The sequence below is a fragment of the Ranitomeya imitator genome, chromosome 2 (genome assembly GCF_032444005.1).
Source record: "Ranitomeya imitator isolate aRanImi1 chromosome 2, aRanImi1.pri, whole genome shotgun sequence".
Lineage (NCBI taxonomy): Eukaryota > Metazoa > Chordata > Amphibia > Anura > Dendrobatidae > Ranitomeya > Ranitomeya imitator.
This window is the reverse complement of record NC_091283.1, coordinates 222,593,332-222,612,406: the sequence shown is the minus strand read 5'-3', so window position 1 is coordinate 222,612,406 and position 19,075 is coordinate 222,593,332. Positions and strand designations below refer to the sequence as shown.

General features: G+C 45.1%; 1 protein-coding gene across 4 annotated transcripts in view; it reads right to left on the bottom strand.

Moving 5' to 3' along the window:
* LOC138662744 (uncharacterized) overlaps window positions 1–19,075 on the bottom strand; it is a 175,536-nt gene that overhangs the window by 21,906 nt on the left and 134,555 nt on the right. For all 4 annotated transcript variants that reach the window (XM_069748641.1, XM_069748638.1, XM_069748640.1 and 1 more), the window contains one exon: window positions 5,202–5,324. In XM_069748641.1, the coding sequence (XP_069604742.1) occupies window positions 5,202–5,324 (123 nt within the window). The remainder of the gene's footprint in view (window positions 1–5,201; window positions 5,325–19,075) is intronic.

Genomic DNA, 19,075 nt, shown 5'->3' with positions numbered 1-19,075 from the left:
GGATGTGAGGGGATATGCCTGGATAATACTGGGTCTCCTTGAGGATAAACCAGTATTTAGAAAGGAGCCTCTTGATCACTCCACGAGACTGGTTATAGGTGGTAATCAAGCTCCATCTACCAAATGCCATCTCATGTGAGGGTGAAGCTGCGTTCTCATTAATTCTCTTAATACAATCCATTTGGGTAAGAGTTTTGGCCTTCAGAAATGCATCACAAACCAATTTGTTTGGATACCCTTTCTGCTGAAACCTCTGATCCAAGATCTTAGCCCCTTTAAGAAAATCAGAATCCTGTGTGTAGTTCATTTGTTTTCACCAATACTGCCCATATGGAACGTTCTGGATCCACCTAGGAAGGTGGCCGCTATTAAAGCTTAAATAGCTATTCACATCCACTTCCTGGAAATGTGTGGTGCTGGAGAAATGACCAGATTCATCAACGAGTACCAGGAGATCAAAAAATTGAATGGACGTATTGGAAATGTTGGCCGTGAAGCTCAAACCCCAAGAATTTTAATTGAGATCACAAATAAAATCAAGTGCCTCCCCCTCTGTGCTAGTCCATATGATGAAAAGATCATCAATGAGGCGTCGATAAAATGCTAGTTTACCAGAAGCCAGTAGGGACTGCGTGATGAAGACAGAATCAAATGCCCCCATAAATAAATTTGCATAACTAGGGGCGAATCTCGTCCCCATTGCACAGCCCCTAACCTGGCAATAGAAAACGTGTTCAAAAGAAAAAACATTATTATAAAGTACAAATTGAATAGCATTTATTATAAAATCCCTTTGGTGAGAGGGTAGTGAGGGGTCACCTACAAAAAATTGAAAGTCCATTGTAATTAGAAAACAGTTGGGGGTGGGCAGTAACTTAAGAGGGGAATCTATAAGGTGGGATGAATCCCTAAGATACAAGTCCAAACTCATAACATATTTTTGAAGAAAAAGATGTACATAATGAGAGAGATTGCTAGTGATTGAACCAATACCGGAAATAATGGGACGACCAGGGGGGTTAAGTGGATCTTTATGAATTTTGGGTATTTTGGTAAAAAATAAAAAAAATGAGTTTTGAAACCTGAAATATTAAGAAATTTGTACCCTTTTTTATTTAAAATCCCCAAAGAATGGGCTACCTTAAGCAATGCAATATATCCGGTGAATATATTAATGGACCTGTCCTGTTTCAATCTGGAATAAAATTCAGAATCACCAAGGAGTCTGAGCGCTTCCCGATTATACGATCCCTTATTCGTTATGACCACCACACCCCCCTTTTTTTTATAATAATCCCCGTATTTTCCTGTAGAGATTTAATGGCTGCTATTTCACCATTATCCAAATTCGTACTCAATTTTTTAGTAGAAGGTAAAGATGAATTTCCTTAAATATAAGTTGTTGAAACATTTCTATGTGTAATCCTTTATGGTGAATGGGGTAAAACCGACTAAAAGTGTTCTTGGGAACAACATGTAAAAAAGGATCGGGTTCAACGGGAGAAGCAATTGCTGTGGAACTGGCAACCGCTTTACCGCTCTCAATCAAAAAATGGCATTGTACCATGAGCCTTTGTATAAAATCATTTAAATCAAGGTACAGATTGAATAAGTTTATTGGTGAGTCAGGGCAAAATGACAAGCCTCGTTCAAGAAGTGATCTCTCGCCTTGTCATTTCTGTCAAAACGCGTTGTGGTTAAACTATACTTGTTGTTTGAGTCTTCTTCAGCGCTCCTGTGACCGATCTCTGTTTTCTGTACCTGCTCATGTCCTCACCTGGAGGTGTTCGGCTGGAGCTGCGGTGGTGCTCGAGACCCTCCTTGTCCTTCTGGGCTGTTTTCTCAGCGCTCCCACAAGACCTCCCATATTGACCCTGACCAAAGCAACCTGGGCTTCCATAACCCCTCAGCAGTGCCACAGGCTGATCGCCTCTATGCCACGCCACATTGATGCAGTAATTGATGCAAAAGGAGCCCGACCAAGTATTGAGTGCATTTACTGAACATACATTTCAGTAGGGAACATTTCAGATTTTAAAATATTTTTTCAAGCTGGTGTTATAAAGTATTCTAATTTACTGAGATAATGACTTTTGGGTTTTCATTGGCTGTAAGTCATAATCATCAACATTAACAGAAATAAGCACGTGAAATAGATCACTCTGTGGGTAATGACTCTATATAATATATGAGCTTCACTTTTTGTATTGAAGAACTGAAATAAATTATCGTTTTCGTTATCGTTATCGTTATCGTTTTAAATTCGTTATCGTTTTAAATTTATCGTTTTGATGATATTCTAATTTTGTGAGAAGCACCTGTACTGTAGATAGATAGATAGATAGATAGATAGATAGATAGATAGATAGATAGATAGATAGATAATAGGTAGTGATGAGCAAATAGTGAAACATTTGGATTTGGGAAAATCGGTCCAAATAATTTCTAATATCTGTGTATTCGTACTGAATAAAAAATCCAATGCAAGTCAATAGGAAAGCTGAATATTTCTGTGCTGGGCCCAACAAACAGGTCTGGGAGCCGGAGAAAAAAGAAAGCTAAAATGGATGGGAAAGAGCAAAAACTAACTGTGAATAGCATGGAGAAGATGCCGGCATGTCTTTCTGACTGACATATGGGATCTGGGAATAATGTTGTCAGACTATTGTGCCGGTTTTACGCATTTATAAGAAGACCTACCAAACCAAACCTTAACTGTTTTTTACAGGGAAAATGCTAAGAAACATTTTTTCCTTCATAATTACATGTATATAACGCAAAGTAAAAAAAAAAAAATTTACCTCCCCTTTAGCAACATGTTCAGTCATTGCGTTTTGGCTTTAGTTTTTGCTTTAACATTTGGGAGGTCCCTCCCTCATGCCAAACAGTTAGAAAGATAGTGGATTACATATTCCCCATCACTTTACAATGCAATTTCAAACATGCCCATTTGAATTTTGAGCTTCACCCACCACCACCACCATGTCCACCACCATGTCATTATGTGGCTCTCGCTTCACTTTTTCAGACGGCCACCATGTGTTGTGAAACCTGCGTTTTGTCAGCTCCACAGTTCATTTTAGCCCCTGGATCCCAATGGAGTCACTGACATAGCGGGTGAAGCCGCTGTAAGGTGAATATAATACAGGAGTTGGGGGAGCTGTATGATCAATATCAGTAAAATGGATTCTACCAGACACCAAAAGCATTAGAATTAAATTCTGAATACAGTGTTACAAGCGAGGGCCTGTATTGTGCTCAGTCTGTCAGACCTGAAACCCATGTCAGGAACATGTACAAGCCTCATTTTACTTGGAAGCAGCCTCCTCAAGGGAAAGAGACAGGAGTGCCACTGACCAATCTGCACAAGACCAAGCACTTCTCCTGTAAACTACACAACCAGGTTTTGAGCAACAATGGAGTAATTACAGGATATGTCCCAGAGAGCGACGAGGTCTGTGGAGAGTATTACTCGGGCGACAGGCAGTGCTACAGAGCTGAGGTGAAGGCCTTAGCGTGACAATGACCATGTTCCAATATGTGTAAGGCTGCGGCCTGAATAGGTCTGTGGAGCGTATTAACCCAGTCTCTTAGACCTGCTTGAAATGTACAGAAACTGACCAAAACTCCACCACCATTTTTTTTTATCAAAATGTATAAAATTGAAGGGAAGTGACTGTTTAATAGACACAAGTCTCGTTTAGGAGCCTGGAAAAGCCAGGAATCTTCTTTGTCCAGCATCGGAAAATGTAATAATAACAATAATAATTTTATTTATATAGCACCAACATATCCGTGCGAGTAACGAATAGATAGCCATAGATAACAGTGAAATATTTAATTATTATTATTATTATTATTAACCTAATAAATAAGTAAATGTATGAAAAAAATTACATGGGGTCCTCATCCCAGCCTAAAAATACCAACCCGCTGCAGCCCCAGAAGTGGCACATCACATGAGATCCTCTAATTCTGTTTTTTCGCCTGGCTCTTCCCAATGCCCTGGTGCATTGGCAATCTGGGTAATGGGGATTAGGGTTTATGTCAGCTGGGAATTGTCCAAAGACACAGCTGACATCAAGCCCTGGTGCTAATAATAGAGAGGTGTCTATCAGCACTGTGTGCTGTGAGAATTTGCTGTTCTCTGCCACAGGAATGGCAGTTGGCTATGCAATATGCATAATCCAGGGCAAAGCCTGTTTACTGGTTGTGGCCTCGCTCCATACAAGTGTATGGAGCAAGGCTATGCCCCATCTAGTGGCTTCGACCATCTTGTGAGTGTAGCCGTCACCTGGGCGTGGCCTGGCCAATACAGTGCATTGAGCCAAGTGACGTCCACTAGGCGAGTTCTACCCAGGAGTATGCATATCACATACCTGTCCGCTGTTCCCCAGAGAACGGTGAATCTTCACAGTGTACAGTGCATGCACTGGGAGGATTCAAAAGTCTACAGTCAGACAGAGTGACTGCAGACATTTCATTTTAGACCAGACAATGCCTCATTTGCTTGAGAATTATTTTTCTAGCAGGGAGCTGAGTCCATAAGTAATTGTGTGTAAGATAATATTTCAAAGAGCAGCACGACTATTTAAAAGTTTGGGGGTGAGATGGCGGATTGTTCTTACAGGTTCCATTTCATTTGTTTCAAAACCTCTTGTCCTATCTGTCAATCAAGGCAATCCACAGGTCAAGCTAGGAAAGGCAAAAAGTAGAATACAAAGGGACCAGCAACAAAGGTAAATTGGGCATATTGAGTTCCGACACTGCTGGAATGGCGCTGGCACCGGAGGTCAGTATAAGTGTTTTTATTTTATCGATTGAGAAGTGGTTGTCCTCGTAGTGGAAAACTCCTTTAACTCAAACTCAACCAGCGTCCTTGGAATGAGTGCGTTAAAAATACACCACAGCTAAAGTTACAGGCTGCTCTCTGAAGCCTGCAGCCTAGGTACACAATTCTATCATGTCTTATAGTCCAATGGTCAACCAGCATCTGCAATTTATATCACAGCACATTTCCCCCAAGGAACACCTCTCCAATGTTTTGTATCTGCAATATATAGACCATACACCATTGCTTGCCTGTTAGCACATATCGATCAAATGGCAGCAGTTATACTGTAGATGCAACTATTAACAGTTCCTGAGTGTCAATCATTCTCCATGTCAGGTTCACTCCCCAGCAAAACTCGTCATTTTACCTGTGCTTCAGGTACAGTTCCAATCTTGACAAAATCAATGATTCCTGTTTCAATCTTTGTGCAGTCCACAACGGTGAATTCATTGTCATTACTATTCTCCTCATCAAGAAGGATTCCATCAACCTGGGAAAATAATGTGCAAATGCATAAAAATGTTATAAAGATTCAGATGAAGAAACTAAGCCTCAGGAAGCCTACTCCAAAATAGTTTGTCTAGGACTAATAAGAGATGTAGAGAGTCTATAAATATAGTAAATAAAGTCAGTCCTTCACCCACAGGCCCTAGGAACTGAGTGATTATATGATGGAATTGTGAAGTGAACACAAATATTAACACTGATGCTTTGCCTGTCCACTAATTCTTTTCGTTGACTTGAAATATATCTGGAGCCAAGTGTTATAGTCTGTCACCTTCCACGTTTATAGTAGCTGAGCCTCAGTCTGAGCACAGTAGAAGACAAGCGATGATGACTCCTACTTTTCTTGATTTGTACTTTTTTTATCCTCGGATTGTATCTCATTTAGCTAAATTACAATTTTCACTTTTCGACGAAAATTCTGAAGCTTATTTTCACCTACTTGAAGTTCTGTCGAGCCATTTATACTTAGAAATAGCTCTTCATCAAACTAGACAGTTTAGTCTATCTTGAATGATCCAAAATATAATATTGTAAAAGTGTGCGTTTTGAACCTGTCTGAACATGAATGACAAAAAATGGAAATATTATGGGAAACAGTTGAACAAGTGATGATGAACAATGAACAATGTCTATCCTATTTGTATGATCGAGCTGCCTAAAAAGCTTAACCAAAATTATAATTTCAGATGTTAAAAATGAAAAGATCATTGTTCTTAAAAATGTTTAATGCATATAAAAGGCTTCTTACTGTAACATAGTAGGCACATGCGCAAGTAAATGATTAACGCTAGAACGCATAGCCATAGAAATCTACACATTCACGCACCTGGGGCCTTTTAGGCCTGTTTACAATTATCATGGAATAACTCAAATAAAAATACTTTTCAAAGTTTATTGCAAAGTAAGGATTCATGGCAGGGGTCCGCCAGGACGGGATTCCGTAATGGATCTGACCTCCTGGTGACCCCAGCTAAGGCTGGCGGACGCATACCTGGGGCCTCGCAGGCCTGCCAAGTTACTTGTTTTCTATTTTCTGTAAAATTACTTTAGTTAGAATTTTGAAACTTTAGGTATTCCTCAGGTATATAGTTGTTAGTAATTTCCAGTTGTTCATATATTTTTATGTTATAGGCATTTCGGTATAACAACCTTTTTTGGGGACTACCCCATATTCACGCACCTGGGGCCTTTTAGGCCTGTGTGCAAATAACACGGAATAACTCAAATAAAAATACTTTTCAAAATTTATTTTACAATTGCAAGGTAAGGATGCATTCCAACTAGCGCTGGGGTCCGCCAGGAGGGGATCCATAATGGATCTGACCTCCTGGTGACCCCAGCTAAGGCTGGCGGAATTAGAGTTACCAGGAGGTCAGATCCATTATGGATCCCCTTCTGGCGAACCCCAGCGCTACTGGGAACACAGCCTAAGATGTGTATATTTCAAAACATAATTATGTGCATAAAACAACAAAAAAGTAAGTAAACGGGCACGCCAAATATAGGCATTCTATATGCAATTTTGTTATGAAAACATTTTTTGGTTGTAGCAAACTTAGTGCAGGAATATTTATTTGTAACTTTACATATTCCCCCGACAATTCTCGCATATTATTTTTTCGGCTGAATGTTCCTTGCAAACATTTTGTCCGCAAGTAGAACAGAAACGCTCCAATTTTCTTTCCTTCTTTGCTGGACAAATATAGCAGCGCTTTCTTTTTTTTCTCTTTGCTCTGGATGTTCCAGAAAGCGTATTCCACATCGTATCATTGCCTCCGTAATTTGCCTTGATAAGCATATCATGCTGCTTCTCTCCATCATAGTATGCATCAAAAGTTCATAACAAAGTTCTGTCAAAAATAGACGTCTCTTGTCTTTCCTGTTGGCATGGAATTCTGGATTAGTTTGACAATAAACAATGTAGCTATTGAGGGCTGACACATCAAGGATATTGGAAATAAGGGCAACAGGCCAACGTTTAGTCTGCCTTTTGCACGAATACTCTCCAATCATTGCATCCATCTTGTCGACACCTCCTTTTGTCTTATTATAATGCAGTATGATTTCAGGTTTTTTTTTCCTGTCATTGGTGTCAATACTTCCATCATGATGCATTGTACTCAGTAATATCACGGATTTTTCTTTCTTGGCTTTATAAAACACCATTGTTGCTTGATTGCAGAAACAAAATACACTCTCGTAGATTGTTCGCTGTGCATTGTGCTTCATGATTAGAGGAATTTTGCGGCGGTTTGGCCTCATAGTACCAACAAGTGTAAGTTGCTTTTGAAGCAAAGAGTTGGCCATTTCAAAATTGGTAAAGTAATTATCGATTGTAATATTTTTTCCTGAATTGAAAGTGTTTTTAGAGTGTTTAGAGAGTTTTTAGCAAGTGTTTTAGAGTCATAAAAGTTCTTCCCAAGCAACAATACAGACAAAAAGACTGAGTATCACATGTAAACCTAGTACAGGCCTAAAAGGCCCCAGGTGTGTGAATATGGGGTAGTCCCAAAAAAAGGTTGTTATACCGAAATGTCTGTAACATAAAAATATATGAATAACTGGAAATTACTAACAACTATATACCTGAGGATTACCTAGATTTTCAAAATTCTAACAAAAGTACTTTTACAGAAAATAGAAAACAAGTAACCTGGCAGGTCTGCGAGGCCCCAGGTATGCGTTCTAGGGTTTTAAATATATAATACTAATATGGTGTAAAAAGTATAACATGGTGTTATCCAAGGTCGCCTGCCAACACCAAATTGTGCTTCCGTGGGCAGGATTTAGGCTAGCTTCTCTAATTCTCAGGTCCTATGGGATCCCTGGACTACACTCTTTAACACTTGTTCAGGGATGTGGATTTACACAGTGAGCATGGGTACACAGAGTAACTGCTAGATGGTGGAGCTGGCTGGCATGAATGGTCAAGTAACTAGGTCAAAACCAGAAGGTACAGATCATAGGAACAAAAAAGTCAGGGGCAAGAATGGTCAATAAACGAATTCTGGAATCCAGACATTTTCTAGAACCACACGAGCTGAGAACAGGTTTATGGAACAGTTAAGGCAGAACTAACACAGTGGGAGATTGAGACTCATGAGACTCATATTTGGGTACATATTTCTTTCCTTCATGTCTGTGATGAGGGAACAGCCGCCATCTTGGAACAGGCATGCTATCAGATTGGCGTGACTCCATTTTGTCTCCTGGACACAGGAGTGCTCCTGGCCCCCACCTTTGCTAATGAATAGAGTTCCTATTAGTATGCTAACGGGCTGAGCTCAGTGTAAACTGTTGACGGTAGTTCAAAGCCCCATGAGGAAACCACGCCACCAGGGGGCTTGGAAATGCTTGGGGGCTTAATTAAAACACGCATGCCAAGTGGCCACTGGATACACATCTATTATGGCAGCCCAGCCAAACCGTCTCCAACATGGAATTGTGAATTATGGACGCATCGTCCGAGGTACAGGCTCATAAAAAATATTCTCCTTACCCTAAAGAAATTGTGCATCCAACAGTGTGACTCCCGTGACGGTGGAAGGTCTGAAACCCGAGATATAGGGATCAGCCTCCCACAGGGACCGAATGGGTCCAGGTTTGATCCCAGTACGACCGGCAGAACAAACCACAGGCGCTGGTACTGCCCGTGTGCTGATCCGATCATCCTGAGAGAAGTTATCCCATTTATTAGATATTGGAATAAATCTTGCAGGGAGACAGAGGGGGTGGAGATTGCTAAGCCCACCCAGCTGCAGGCAGGGGGGCTCAGCCAGGTACAAGAAGAAGCTGAGGTCACTGGGAGGGACTCACTCCACAGAAGAAGATGATGATGATGACATCTTAAGGAACAGGGTATGCCAGCCAGAGGGGAGCAAGCACATGCTTTCTGGGGGCTGCCCGGCAACTAAGTTTTTGGACCTGCGGAATGCTATGCCCCCCGGCTTCCACAAGCGACCTTCGACCTGGTAAATTGACCTCCAGCTTTATACCTTTAAGCCTTGTATTATTGTTGTTATATTGTACTCTGACTGTAACTCTTGATATATTGTGATTGTATATTTCTTGTAATTATCTAGTGCGCCCTTAAGGCAATTAAATCATAAATTAATTTTGGGCTGATCCTTTTACTCTGATTGCGAATCTTAGAATACCCAGGGTGGGTAACAGGGCAGTCTCCCCGGCGGCCATTTGCTCTAGGTGCAGTCCCTTTACTGACCTGAGAGACAAAGGGGGCGCCGGAGAGCTGGACCTGTGTAGTGACGTCACGGATTGGTGACGTGGGAGGAAGGGGTAATCCTTCACAGTGGTGGCAGCGTACGTGGGATCAGAGTAATAGTGTGCGTGGGACCCCTACTCCCAGACACTAAAGACTACCAGTGGTAACTTTCACTGCTGGGGTCTTAAGGTCAGCCCAGCACTAGACGGTCAGAGTGTAGATATAATAAGTTGTGTGCAAGGTCAGGGGTACAGCTGTGTCAGTAACCAGAGGTTCCAAAGATGGCGGAGGGCACCAGGAGTGCAGTGAGGGCGCAGGCCAGTGCTATGGCCTATGAGGAGGTGGTGGTGGACGGTACTGTTCCAGGCGAGGGGGAGCTCAGCCCAGACTCCCCAAGGAGCCAGCCACCCGTGCTTAGTCCGGCAAGGGACTACCCACCACCTACCCGCCCCAGCCTGTCCACATCAGCGGCCCTTGTTGCAGCGGCAGTAGCACGTCTCGAGGCGGGTAATGAAGACGCCTATATGAGACTCATGGCAGCTGCAGAGAAAGCAGCGGAGGCCGAGCGTGCAGAACGCCGTGAAGCAGAGGAGCGGGAGAGGGCAGAACGCCGTGAAGCGACAGAGCGAGAGAGGGCAGAACGCCGTGAGGCAGCGGAGCGGGCAGAGAGAGCTGCTGAGCGGGCAGCGGAGCAAGCAGCGGCAGAGAGAGCAGCGGAGCGCCAGCACCGACTGGAGATGGCTCAACGCGGGCTCCCGCTGGACGCCCCAGCACCGCCAGGGTTTCCAAAGTCCGGGCCGAGGACTTCCCTCTGCTTGAGAAGGATGGAGACCTGGATTCCTTCTTGCTGGCCTTTGAAAGGACCTGCCTTCAACACCATCTGGCCCCGGATCAGTGGGCAAGATACCTGACCCCCCGTTTGAGGGGTAAGTCCCTGGAAGTTTTGGGGGACTTACCTGCCGGGGCTGAGCAGGACTACAGCAGCATCAAGCGGGCCCTGATCCAGCACTACAACCTCACCCCAGAGTCTTACCGCAAGAAGTTCCGGAGCCTGCAGCGGGGCCCAAAGGACACCTGGACCGACCACATGCGGGCGTTGCTGAGAGCTGCAGAGCACTGGACCTCGGGTCTAGCGCTCACCACCCACCAGGAGGTCCAGGAACTGTTCGTCACGGAGCAGTTCTTGTGGAACTGCCCAGAGGACCTCCAGCAGTTCCTCCGTGACCGGAAACCGAAGGGGGCTTCTGCTACAGCCGCCCTGGCAGACGAGTATGCCAATAACAGGGCACCTGAGCCGAAGAAGCCTGCCAGCAGCACCTGGAGAGGGGGTAAGCCCAATCCTGCCCCTGTTCCCCCAGCCCCCAGAGTGCAAGGGGTGTACCCCCCTGCTGCCCTCTCCAGGCCAGGCGCAGAACCCAGACGTTGTCATCACTGCAACCAGCTGGGACACTTCAAAGCTGCATGTCCCCAGCGTTTTAAGGCCCCATCCATGTCCCCGAAACCGTCCACTGTTTTATGTGTGGGAGGGGGTGGTGGGAGGTCCCTGGACAATTACCAACCTGTCACTATCAGCCACTCAGCGGTCATGGGACTGCGGGACACAGGCGCTGAACGAACCCTAGTACGTCCTGAGGTGGTGTCCCCTCAAGACTTGGTGCCAGGGAGAACCCTGTCCGTCTCCGGAATTGGAGGCGTGGAACCGGCGCTGCCTGTCGCAAAGGTGTTTTTGGACTGGGGCGCCGGGAGGGGAATGCGGGAGGTGGGAGTAACGTCGAATATTCCTGCTAATGTATTACTTGGGACCGATTTGGGGCGGCTAGTGTCTCAGTATGTGGCCACTGAACCCCCAAGTTCGGCTCCCCAAGAGTGTCATGACTCTACTGTGAATGTTGATGTGTTGAATGTGCCTCCAACAGTGGGGGAGGGAGTGAAACCTGAGGGTACTCCATACACTGACACCACACACACAGGGCTCACAGTGAGGACAGGTGAGGAGACTGTAGGGGAGAGCTCAGAGGTGGAGGGAGGGGCTGCTACGGGCAGTGTAGGGCCCCTAAGTGAATCCAGCCTGCTGAGTCTAGGACCCCTGCAGGAAGAGGAACAGGCCATGGGGGGAGGAGGCGTCCCGGGAGAGGAGCCACCAGGTGAGACCCCAGGGCAGGAGTTCCCCACACCCGGGATGTCAGGAGGGCAGGGAAGTCTGCCTGACCCGGCGACTTGGTCAGGAGCCGGGGGGAAGCAGGCGCTACCCATGGGCACAGTGGTCGAGGCCGCTGTCACCAGGAGTGGGAGCGCCGGAGCCCAAGGAGCCTTGCAGAGGTCCGACGGCTTCCCCCTCTCTGACCAAGTGGCTGCCGAGTCAGACAGCGGCCAGGAGACAGATCCCGGGGAGCTGACGGTGGATGTGGCGGTGTCGTCCATTCTTGCCACATTGAGTCCGGGATTTCAGGAAGCGTTGGAAGCTGATGCTAGCCTGAAAGCTCTTAAGGAGCAGGCGGCACAGCCTCCCGGGGAGTCAGACCGCGAGCGGGTGGTCGGGGACCAGGGACGGCTGTACCGGGTAACGGTCCAGCAGGGTTCACCGGAGGCGTGGCCCAGGGACCGACAGTTAGAGGCAGCCTCTGAGAGAGAGAGAGAAGGAGGAGGGGGCAGAGACAGCCTCAGAGAGAGAGAGGAGGGGGCAGAGACAGCCTCAGAGAAAGAAGGAGGAGGGAGCAGAGACAGCCTCAGAGAGAGGAGGAGGAGGCGGAGACAGCCTCAGCGAGAGAGAGAAGGAGGAGGGGGCAGAGACGGCCTCAGAGAGAGAAGGAGGAGGAGGCAGAGCCAGCTTCAGGGAGAGAAAGGAGGGGGCAGAGACAGCCTCAGAAAGAGAAGGAGGAGGGGGCCGAAACAGCCTCAGAGAGAGACCGGGGAGGAGGCAGAGACAGCCTCAAAAAGAGGGGAGAGGCAGAGACCGCCTCAGAGAGAAAGAGAGAGGAGGGACAGAGTCAGCCTCAGAGAGGAGGAGGCAGGGACAGTCTCAGGGAGAGAGAGGCCGAGACCATAGTAATGCTGATGGGTTGCCCCGGCAAGGAGAAGGTGCGGAAGGGCGCATGGGGGAACACAGGAATGTGATGCCCCCTAGCGCCCTCTAAAGCAGGGAGGTGTGATGAGGGAACAGCCGCCATCTTGGAACAGGCATGCTATCAGATTGGCGTGACTCCATTTTGTCTCCTGGACACAGAAGTGCTCCTGGCCCCCACCTTTGCTAATGAATAGAGTTCCTATTAGTATGCTAACGGGCTGAGCTCAGTGTAAACTGTAGACAGTAGTTCAAAGCCCCATGAGGAAACCACGCCACCAGGGGGCTTGGAAATGCTTGGGGGCTTAATTAAAACACGCATGCCAAGTGGCCACTGGATACACATCTATTATGGCAGCCCAGCCAAACCGTCTCCAACATGGAATTGTGAATTATGGACGCATCGTCCGAGGTACAGGCTCATAAAAAATATTCTCCTTACCCTAAAGAAATTGTGCATCCAACAGTGTGACTCCCATGACGGTGGAAGGTCTGAAACCCGAGATATAGGGATCAGCCTCCCACAGGGACCGAATGGGTCCAGGTTTGATCCCAGTACGACCGGCAGAACAAACCACAGGCGCTGGTACTGCCCGTGTGCTGATCCGATCATCCTGAGAGAAGTTATCCCATTTATTAGATATTGGAATAAATCTTGCAGGGAGACAGAGGGGGTGGAGATTGCTAAGCCCACCCAGCTGCAGGCAGGGGGGCTCAGCCAGGTACATGAAGAAGCTGAGGTCACTGGGAGGGACTCACTCCACAGAAGAAGATGATGATGATGACATCTTAAGGAACAGGGTATGCCAGCCAGAGGGGAGCAAGCACATGCTTTCTGGGGGCTGCCCGGCAACTAAGTTTTTGGACCTGCGGAATGCTATGCCCCCCGGCTTCCACAAGCGACCTTCGACCTGGTAAATTGACCTCCAGCTTTATACCTTTAAGCCTTGTATTATTGTTGTTATATTGTACTCTGACTGTAACTCTTGATATATTGTGATTGTATATTTCTTGTAATTATCTAGTGCGCCCTTAAGGCAATTAAATCATAAATTAATTTTGGGCTGATCCTTTTACTCTGATTGCGAATCTTAGAATACCCAGGGTGGGTAACAGGGCAGTCTCCCCGGCGGCCATTTGCTCTAGGTGCAGTCCCTTTACTGACCTGAGAGACAAAGGGGGCGCCGGAGAGCTGGACCTGTGTAGTGACGTCACGGATTGGTGACGTGGGAGGAAGGGGTAATCCTTCACAATGTCAATATAATAATACCAAATATGGTATATTTATTTGATTTTTTTATGTGTTACCAATTTTACTAAAAGAAAACACATTTTTGTCACATTTTATTTCTCCTTAGAATTGTCTGAGGGCTTAGTTTTGCAGGACAATCTATAGTTTTCACTAATACTTTTTGTATATATTAGAAATGAGTGGGTTATATTATATTATATTATAATATAATACATATTATATTAGCCAACTTTGCCGAATTTTCCACAAAAATTGGAAATGTGGTAATTATATGTATACAAATCTCAATGCCGGAAATATTATAATTGATTGGAAAATACCCGTGGGGGGGGGGGGAGGTGAGAAAAAAACCAGCTGACCAGAAGAACTTATATTTTTCAGGCAAAAGAGAGAGGACCATACTGACCATAAGAGCTTAAACTCTACAGGAAAGAGAAGACCCCACTGACCATAAGAGCTTATACTCTACAGAAGAGAGAGAGGCCCCCACTGACCATAAGAGCTTACATTCTACAGGAGAGAGAGGATCCCACTGATCATAAGAGCTTACAGTCTACAGGAGAGAGAGGACCCCACTGACCATAACAGCTTACACTCTACAGGAGAGAGAGGACCCCGCTGACCATAAGAGATTACACTCTACAGAAGAGAGAGGACCGCACTGACCATAAGAGCTTACACTCTACGGGAGAGAGAGGACCCCACTGACCATAAGAGCTTACACTCTACAGAAGAGAAAGAGGACCCCACTGACCATAAGAGATTACACTCTACAGGAGAGAGGACCCCACTGACCATAAGAGCTTACACTCTACAGGAGAGAGTGGACCCCACTGACCATAAGAGCTTACACTCTACAGGAGAGAGAGAGCCCCAGTGACCATAACAGCTTACACTCTACAGGAGAGAGAGGACCCCGCTGACCATAAGAGATTACACTCTACAGAAGAGAGAGGACCGCACTGACCATAAGAGCTTACACTCTACGGGAGAGAGAGGACCCCACTGACCATAAGAGCTTACACTCTACAGAAGAGAAAGAGGACCCCACTGACCATAAGAGATTACACTCTACAGGAGAGAGGACCCCACTGACCATAAGAGCTTACACTCTACAGGAGAGAGTGGACCCCACTGACCATAAGAGCTTACACTCTACAGGAGAGAGAGGACCACACTGACCATAAAAGCTTACACTCTACAGGAGAGAGAGGACCCCATTGACCATAAGAGCTTACACTCTACAGGAGAGAGAGGACCCCACTGATGATAAGAGCTTACACTCTACAGGAGAGAGAGAGGACCCCACTGACCATAAGAGCTTACACTCTACAGGAGAGAGAGGACCCCACTGATCATAAGAGCTTACACTCTATAGGAGAGAAAGGACCCAACTGATCATAAGAGCTTACACTCTACAGGAGAGAGGACCCCGCTGACAATAACAGCTTACATTCTACAGGAGAGAGAGGACCTCACTGACCATAAGAGCTTACACTCTACAGGAGAGAGAGGACCCCACTGACCATAAGAGCTTACACTCTACAGGAGAGAGAGGACCCCACTGATCATAAGAGCTTACACTCTACAGGAGAGAGAGGACCTCACTGACCATAAGAGCTTACACTCTACAGGAGAGAGAGGACCCCGCTGACCATAAAAGCTTACACTCTACAGGAGAGAGAGGACCCCGCTGACCATAAGAGCATACACTCTACAGGAGAGAGTGGACCCCGCTGACCATAAGAGCTTACACTCTACAAGAGAGAGAGGACCCCACTGACTATAAGAGCTTACACTCTACAGGAGAGAGAGTACCCCGCTGACCATAACAGCTTACACTCTACAAGAGAGAGGACCCCGCTGACCATAAGAGCTTACACTCTACAGGAGAGAGAGGACCCCACTGACCGTAAGAGCTTACACTCTACAGGAGAGAGAGAGGACTCCACTGACCATAAGAGCTTACACTCAACAGGAGAGAGAGAGGACCCCACTGACCATAAGAGCTTACACTCTACAGGAGAGAGAGGACCCCACTGACCATAAGAGCTTACACTCTACAGGAGAGAGAGGACCCCACTGACTATAAGAGCTTACACTCTACAGGAGAGAGAGGACCTCGCTGACCATAAGAGCTTACACTCTACAGGAGAGGGAGAACCCCGCTGACCATAAGAGCTTACACTCTACAGGAGAGAGAGGACCCCGCTGACCATAAGAGCTTACACTCTACAAGAGAGAGAGGACCCCAATGACTATAAGAGCTTACACTCTACAGGAGAGAGAGGACCTCACTGACCATAAGAGTTTACACTCTACAGGAGATTGACACAGACCCAGTGACTCTAGAGATGGAAAATTACTCTATAAACTGTTGCTGATCTCAGTTGGCTCATGTACTGCCCTCCACTTTCCAAGTCCGCTAAATGCCACAGCTGCAGAATTATTTGGCAGCCCGTACTGCCACATGACATGACGTTGCTTGCTCTCTGATACTTTATCAATGTGGGCAGTTTCTTTTCTACAACTACAAATTGAATTTTAAGATGTTTAAATTTGTGTGAAATCGTAAATTTTGTGAAAATTTTCTCGAACTTGATCATATGCAGATTGATCTGCTCATTTCTAGTAAATATGTACAAAAATTGCAATCCTGTTGCAATTACTTATGTATTTATTATTATTATTTTTTTCAGTGTTCACTATGTGAAATAAATAATGATATATTTTTATTCTGAGTGATATAGAGGCAATACCAGGCAACATACCGGATGTTTTTTTTAGGGCATTTGTTTTTTTAATTAAAATAAGGACTCTTGATTCTGAATTTTTTCCCCAATATTTATTAATTCCACCCGTTGAATTGAACATATGATCCTTTGATCACATTGATATTACCCAGCACCATGCTGGAGATATAAACATACAATATGGAGCATTATTAAAGCTGTCACTTTTATACTATTAGGGTTTGAACTATGGCAGATTTGGAGTCCAGTATTAGTCCTATGGTTGGAATAGCAACCATCGGCACCCAACTATCACGCTGTGGGGAGCTGATGGAGTTACAGAGAAAGTGATCTCTGTACTACTAATTTATAGATATACAGTATATATATATATATATATACACATATATATATATATATATATATATGTATATACATATATATATCCTTAACCATCACAACCTTCTATGTGAATTCAGCAGACTATTATTACATAACACCAACAATATGGAAGCCTTGTTATGCTATGCGCAGAATTGTAAAATATTTTCTCACGGCTAGTATGTGTTCAGTAGATTTACTACTAATATGTCTTTTTATTATTGGCCAAACCCTTTTTGTTTACACAGAGCCAATAGAAAAAGACATTTTGTGGCTGACACGGGCCCATCCCAACTTGCTGATTTGTCCCATACATCCTCTCAGCCAATAGCCCTAACCTGCTTCCAATGGGTAAAATTCTGTATTCATTCTTTTCAGTTGCTAAAAGGAGAATATTAACAGTCCCCTAACATTGTCTTGCACATAATCTCGCACACTACAATGGCTGATAAGTCTATGAACACTGCTGTCAATAGAGGGGGCGCATGTGCTTTCAGGCTACCAGAATGAAGTGGAGGTCAGTGATAGATCTTAGCTGCATTCATGGAAAGAAGGAGAAGAAAAAGATGTCCCTGTGACATTCAGGAGATCATTTGAAAATTGGAACATACGACATGTAGTATATGTAAGCAGTCCTCAAATTGCATTTAAAGCAGAAAAAAAGAGAGGTTTAAGTGAAATAGGTCACCGATAGGGATAAGGAGACCTGTAGAAGTTCGGGTTTGTCGGGTTCGACCAAACTTTAATCCACAGTTTTGGTCAGGTTCCAGAACTGTACCCAAACTAGAACCTGAACCTTAAAGAAATCAATGAGGACTTGAACGTTGGAGCTGGAAAATTCCCCTCTCTTTCTCTTCCCCTTTCTCTCTATCTCTTCCCCGATGTGTAAAATGGACTTCCAGGAGTAGTGGAAATATATGGGGTCCGGCACCATAAACTAGGTGTTTGGTACGAACCCCATACTTTACAATGTGAGTTCACTTTTCTCTAGTCATCAATATCTGGACACTGGGGGTGCGACACCGGGCACACTTAGCGATCAGCTGTGCCAGGTGCTGGCAGCGGCCGGTAGTGCCCAGTTATGTAGCTGCATAGCACAGCTCTGTAAAAAGCATAGTGGCCATGGCCAGTTATTGCACATGCATCCCCTATTGATTCGAATAGGGAGCGGTTGTGCAGTACCTATTCAATACATATGACAGAGATGTGTTGCTTCACAATTGAGCACTTCCAACTGGCCCTGGGAATAGCTGATTGCTGGTGTGCCAGGTGTCGCTTCCCCCACTGATCAGATATTGATGACCTATCCTAAGGACATGCCATCAATATAAAAGTCCTGGACAACACCTTTAAGTTAATTATATTAAGATTATGGACATTGTTGCAGGCTTCAAACAACATTTTTCTAGTTAATAATAACATTTTATTAGTCAAGACCATACACAGAATTCACAGTGTACATCACAAAATCAGGATGAGACGTATATACGCAGCACAGCTCCATTCACAGAAAAATGAAATGTTACAGGTCTCAAACATAGAGAGATCCGCAAAAAAAATTATTTATGGATTTCTATTCTTTTTTCATTAGGTAATGACAGTGGTTTGGCCCCAATGCAAATTCTCCAACAGGGTCCACAAGTATCTCATATAATACAGTAAAAATGAAGGAGTATCAAGATGGCAGCCTTGAGGATCTTCAGCACATCAATCGACAGTGCTGATGGGGGCAAGCATGCGAACCAACAGTCATTCCATCTAAATCTGTCAAACATTGACAGCAGCAAATGAATGGTTAACAATAGTGATGAGCGAGTGTGCTCATTACTCGAGTTTTCCGAGCATGCTCGGGTGTTCTACGAGTATTTCAGCGTGCTTGTAGATTATGTTTGAGTCCCTGCAGCTGCATGATTTGTGGCTGATAGACAGCCTGAATACATGTGGGGATTCCCTAACAAACAGACAATCCCTGCATGTGTTCAGGTTGTCTAACAGCCGCAAATCATGCAGCTGCAGGGACTCAAACATAATCTACTGTTGAGGAGAGCCATAAGATCAAATAATTAACCTCAAGACATAAGAGGTT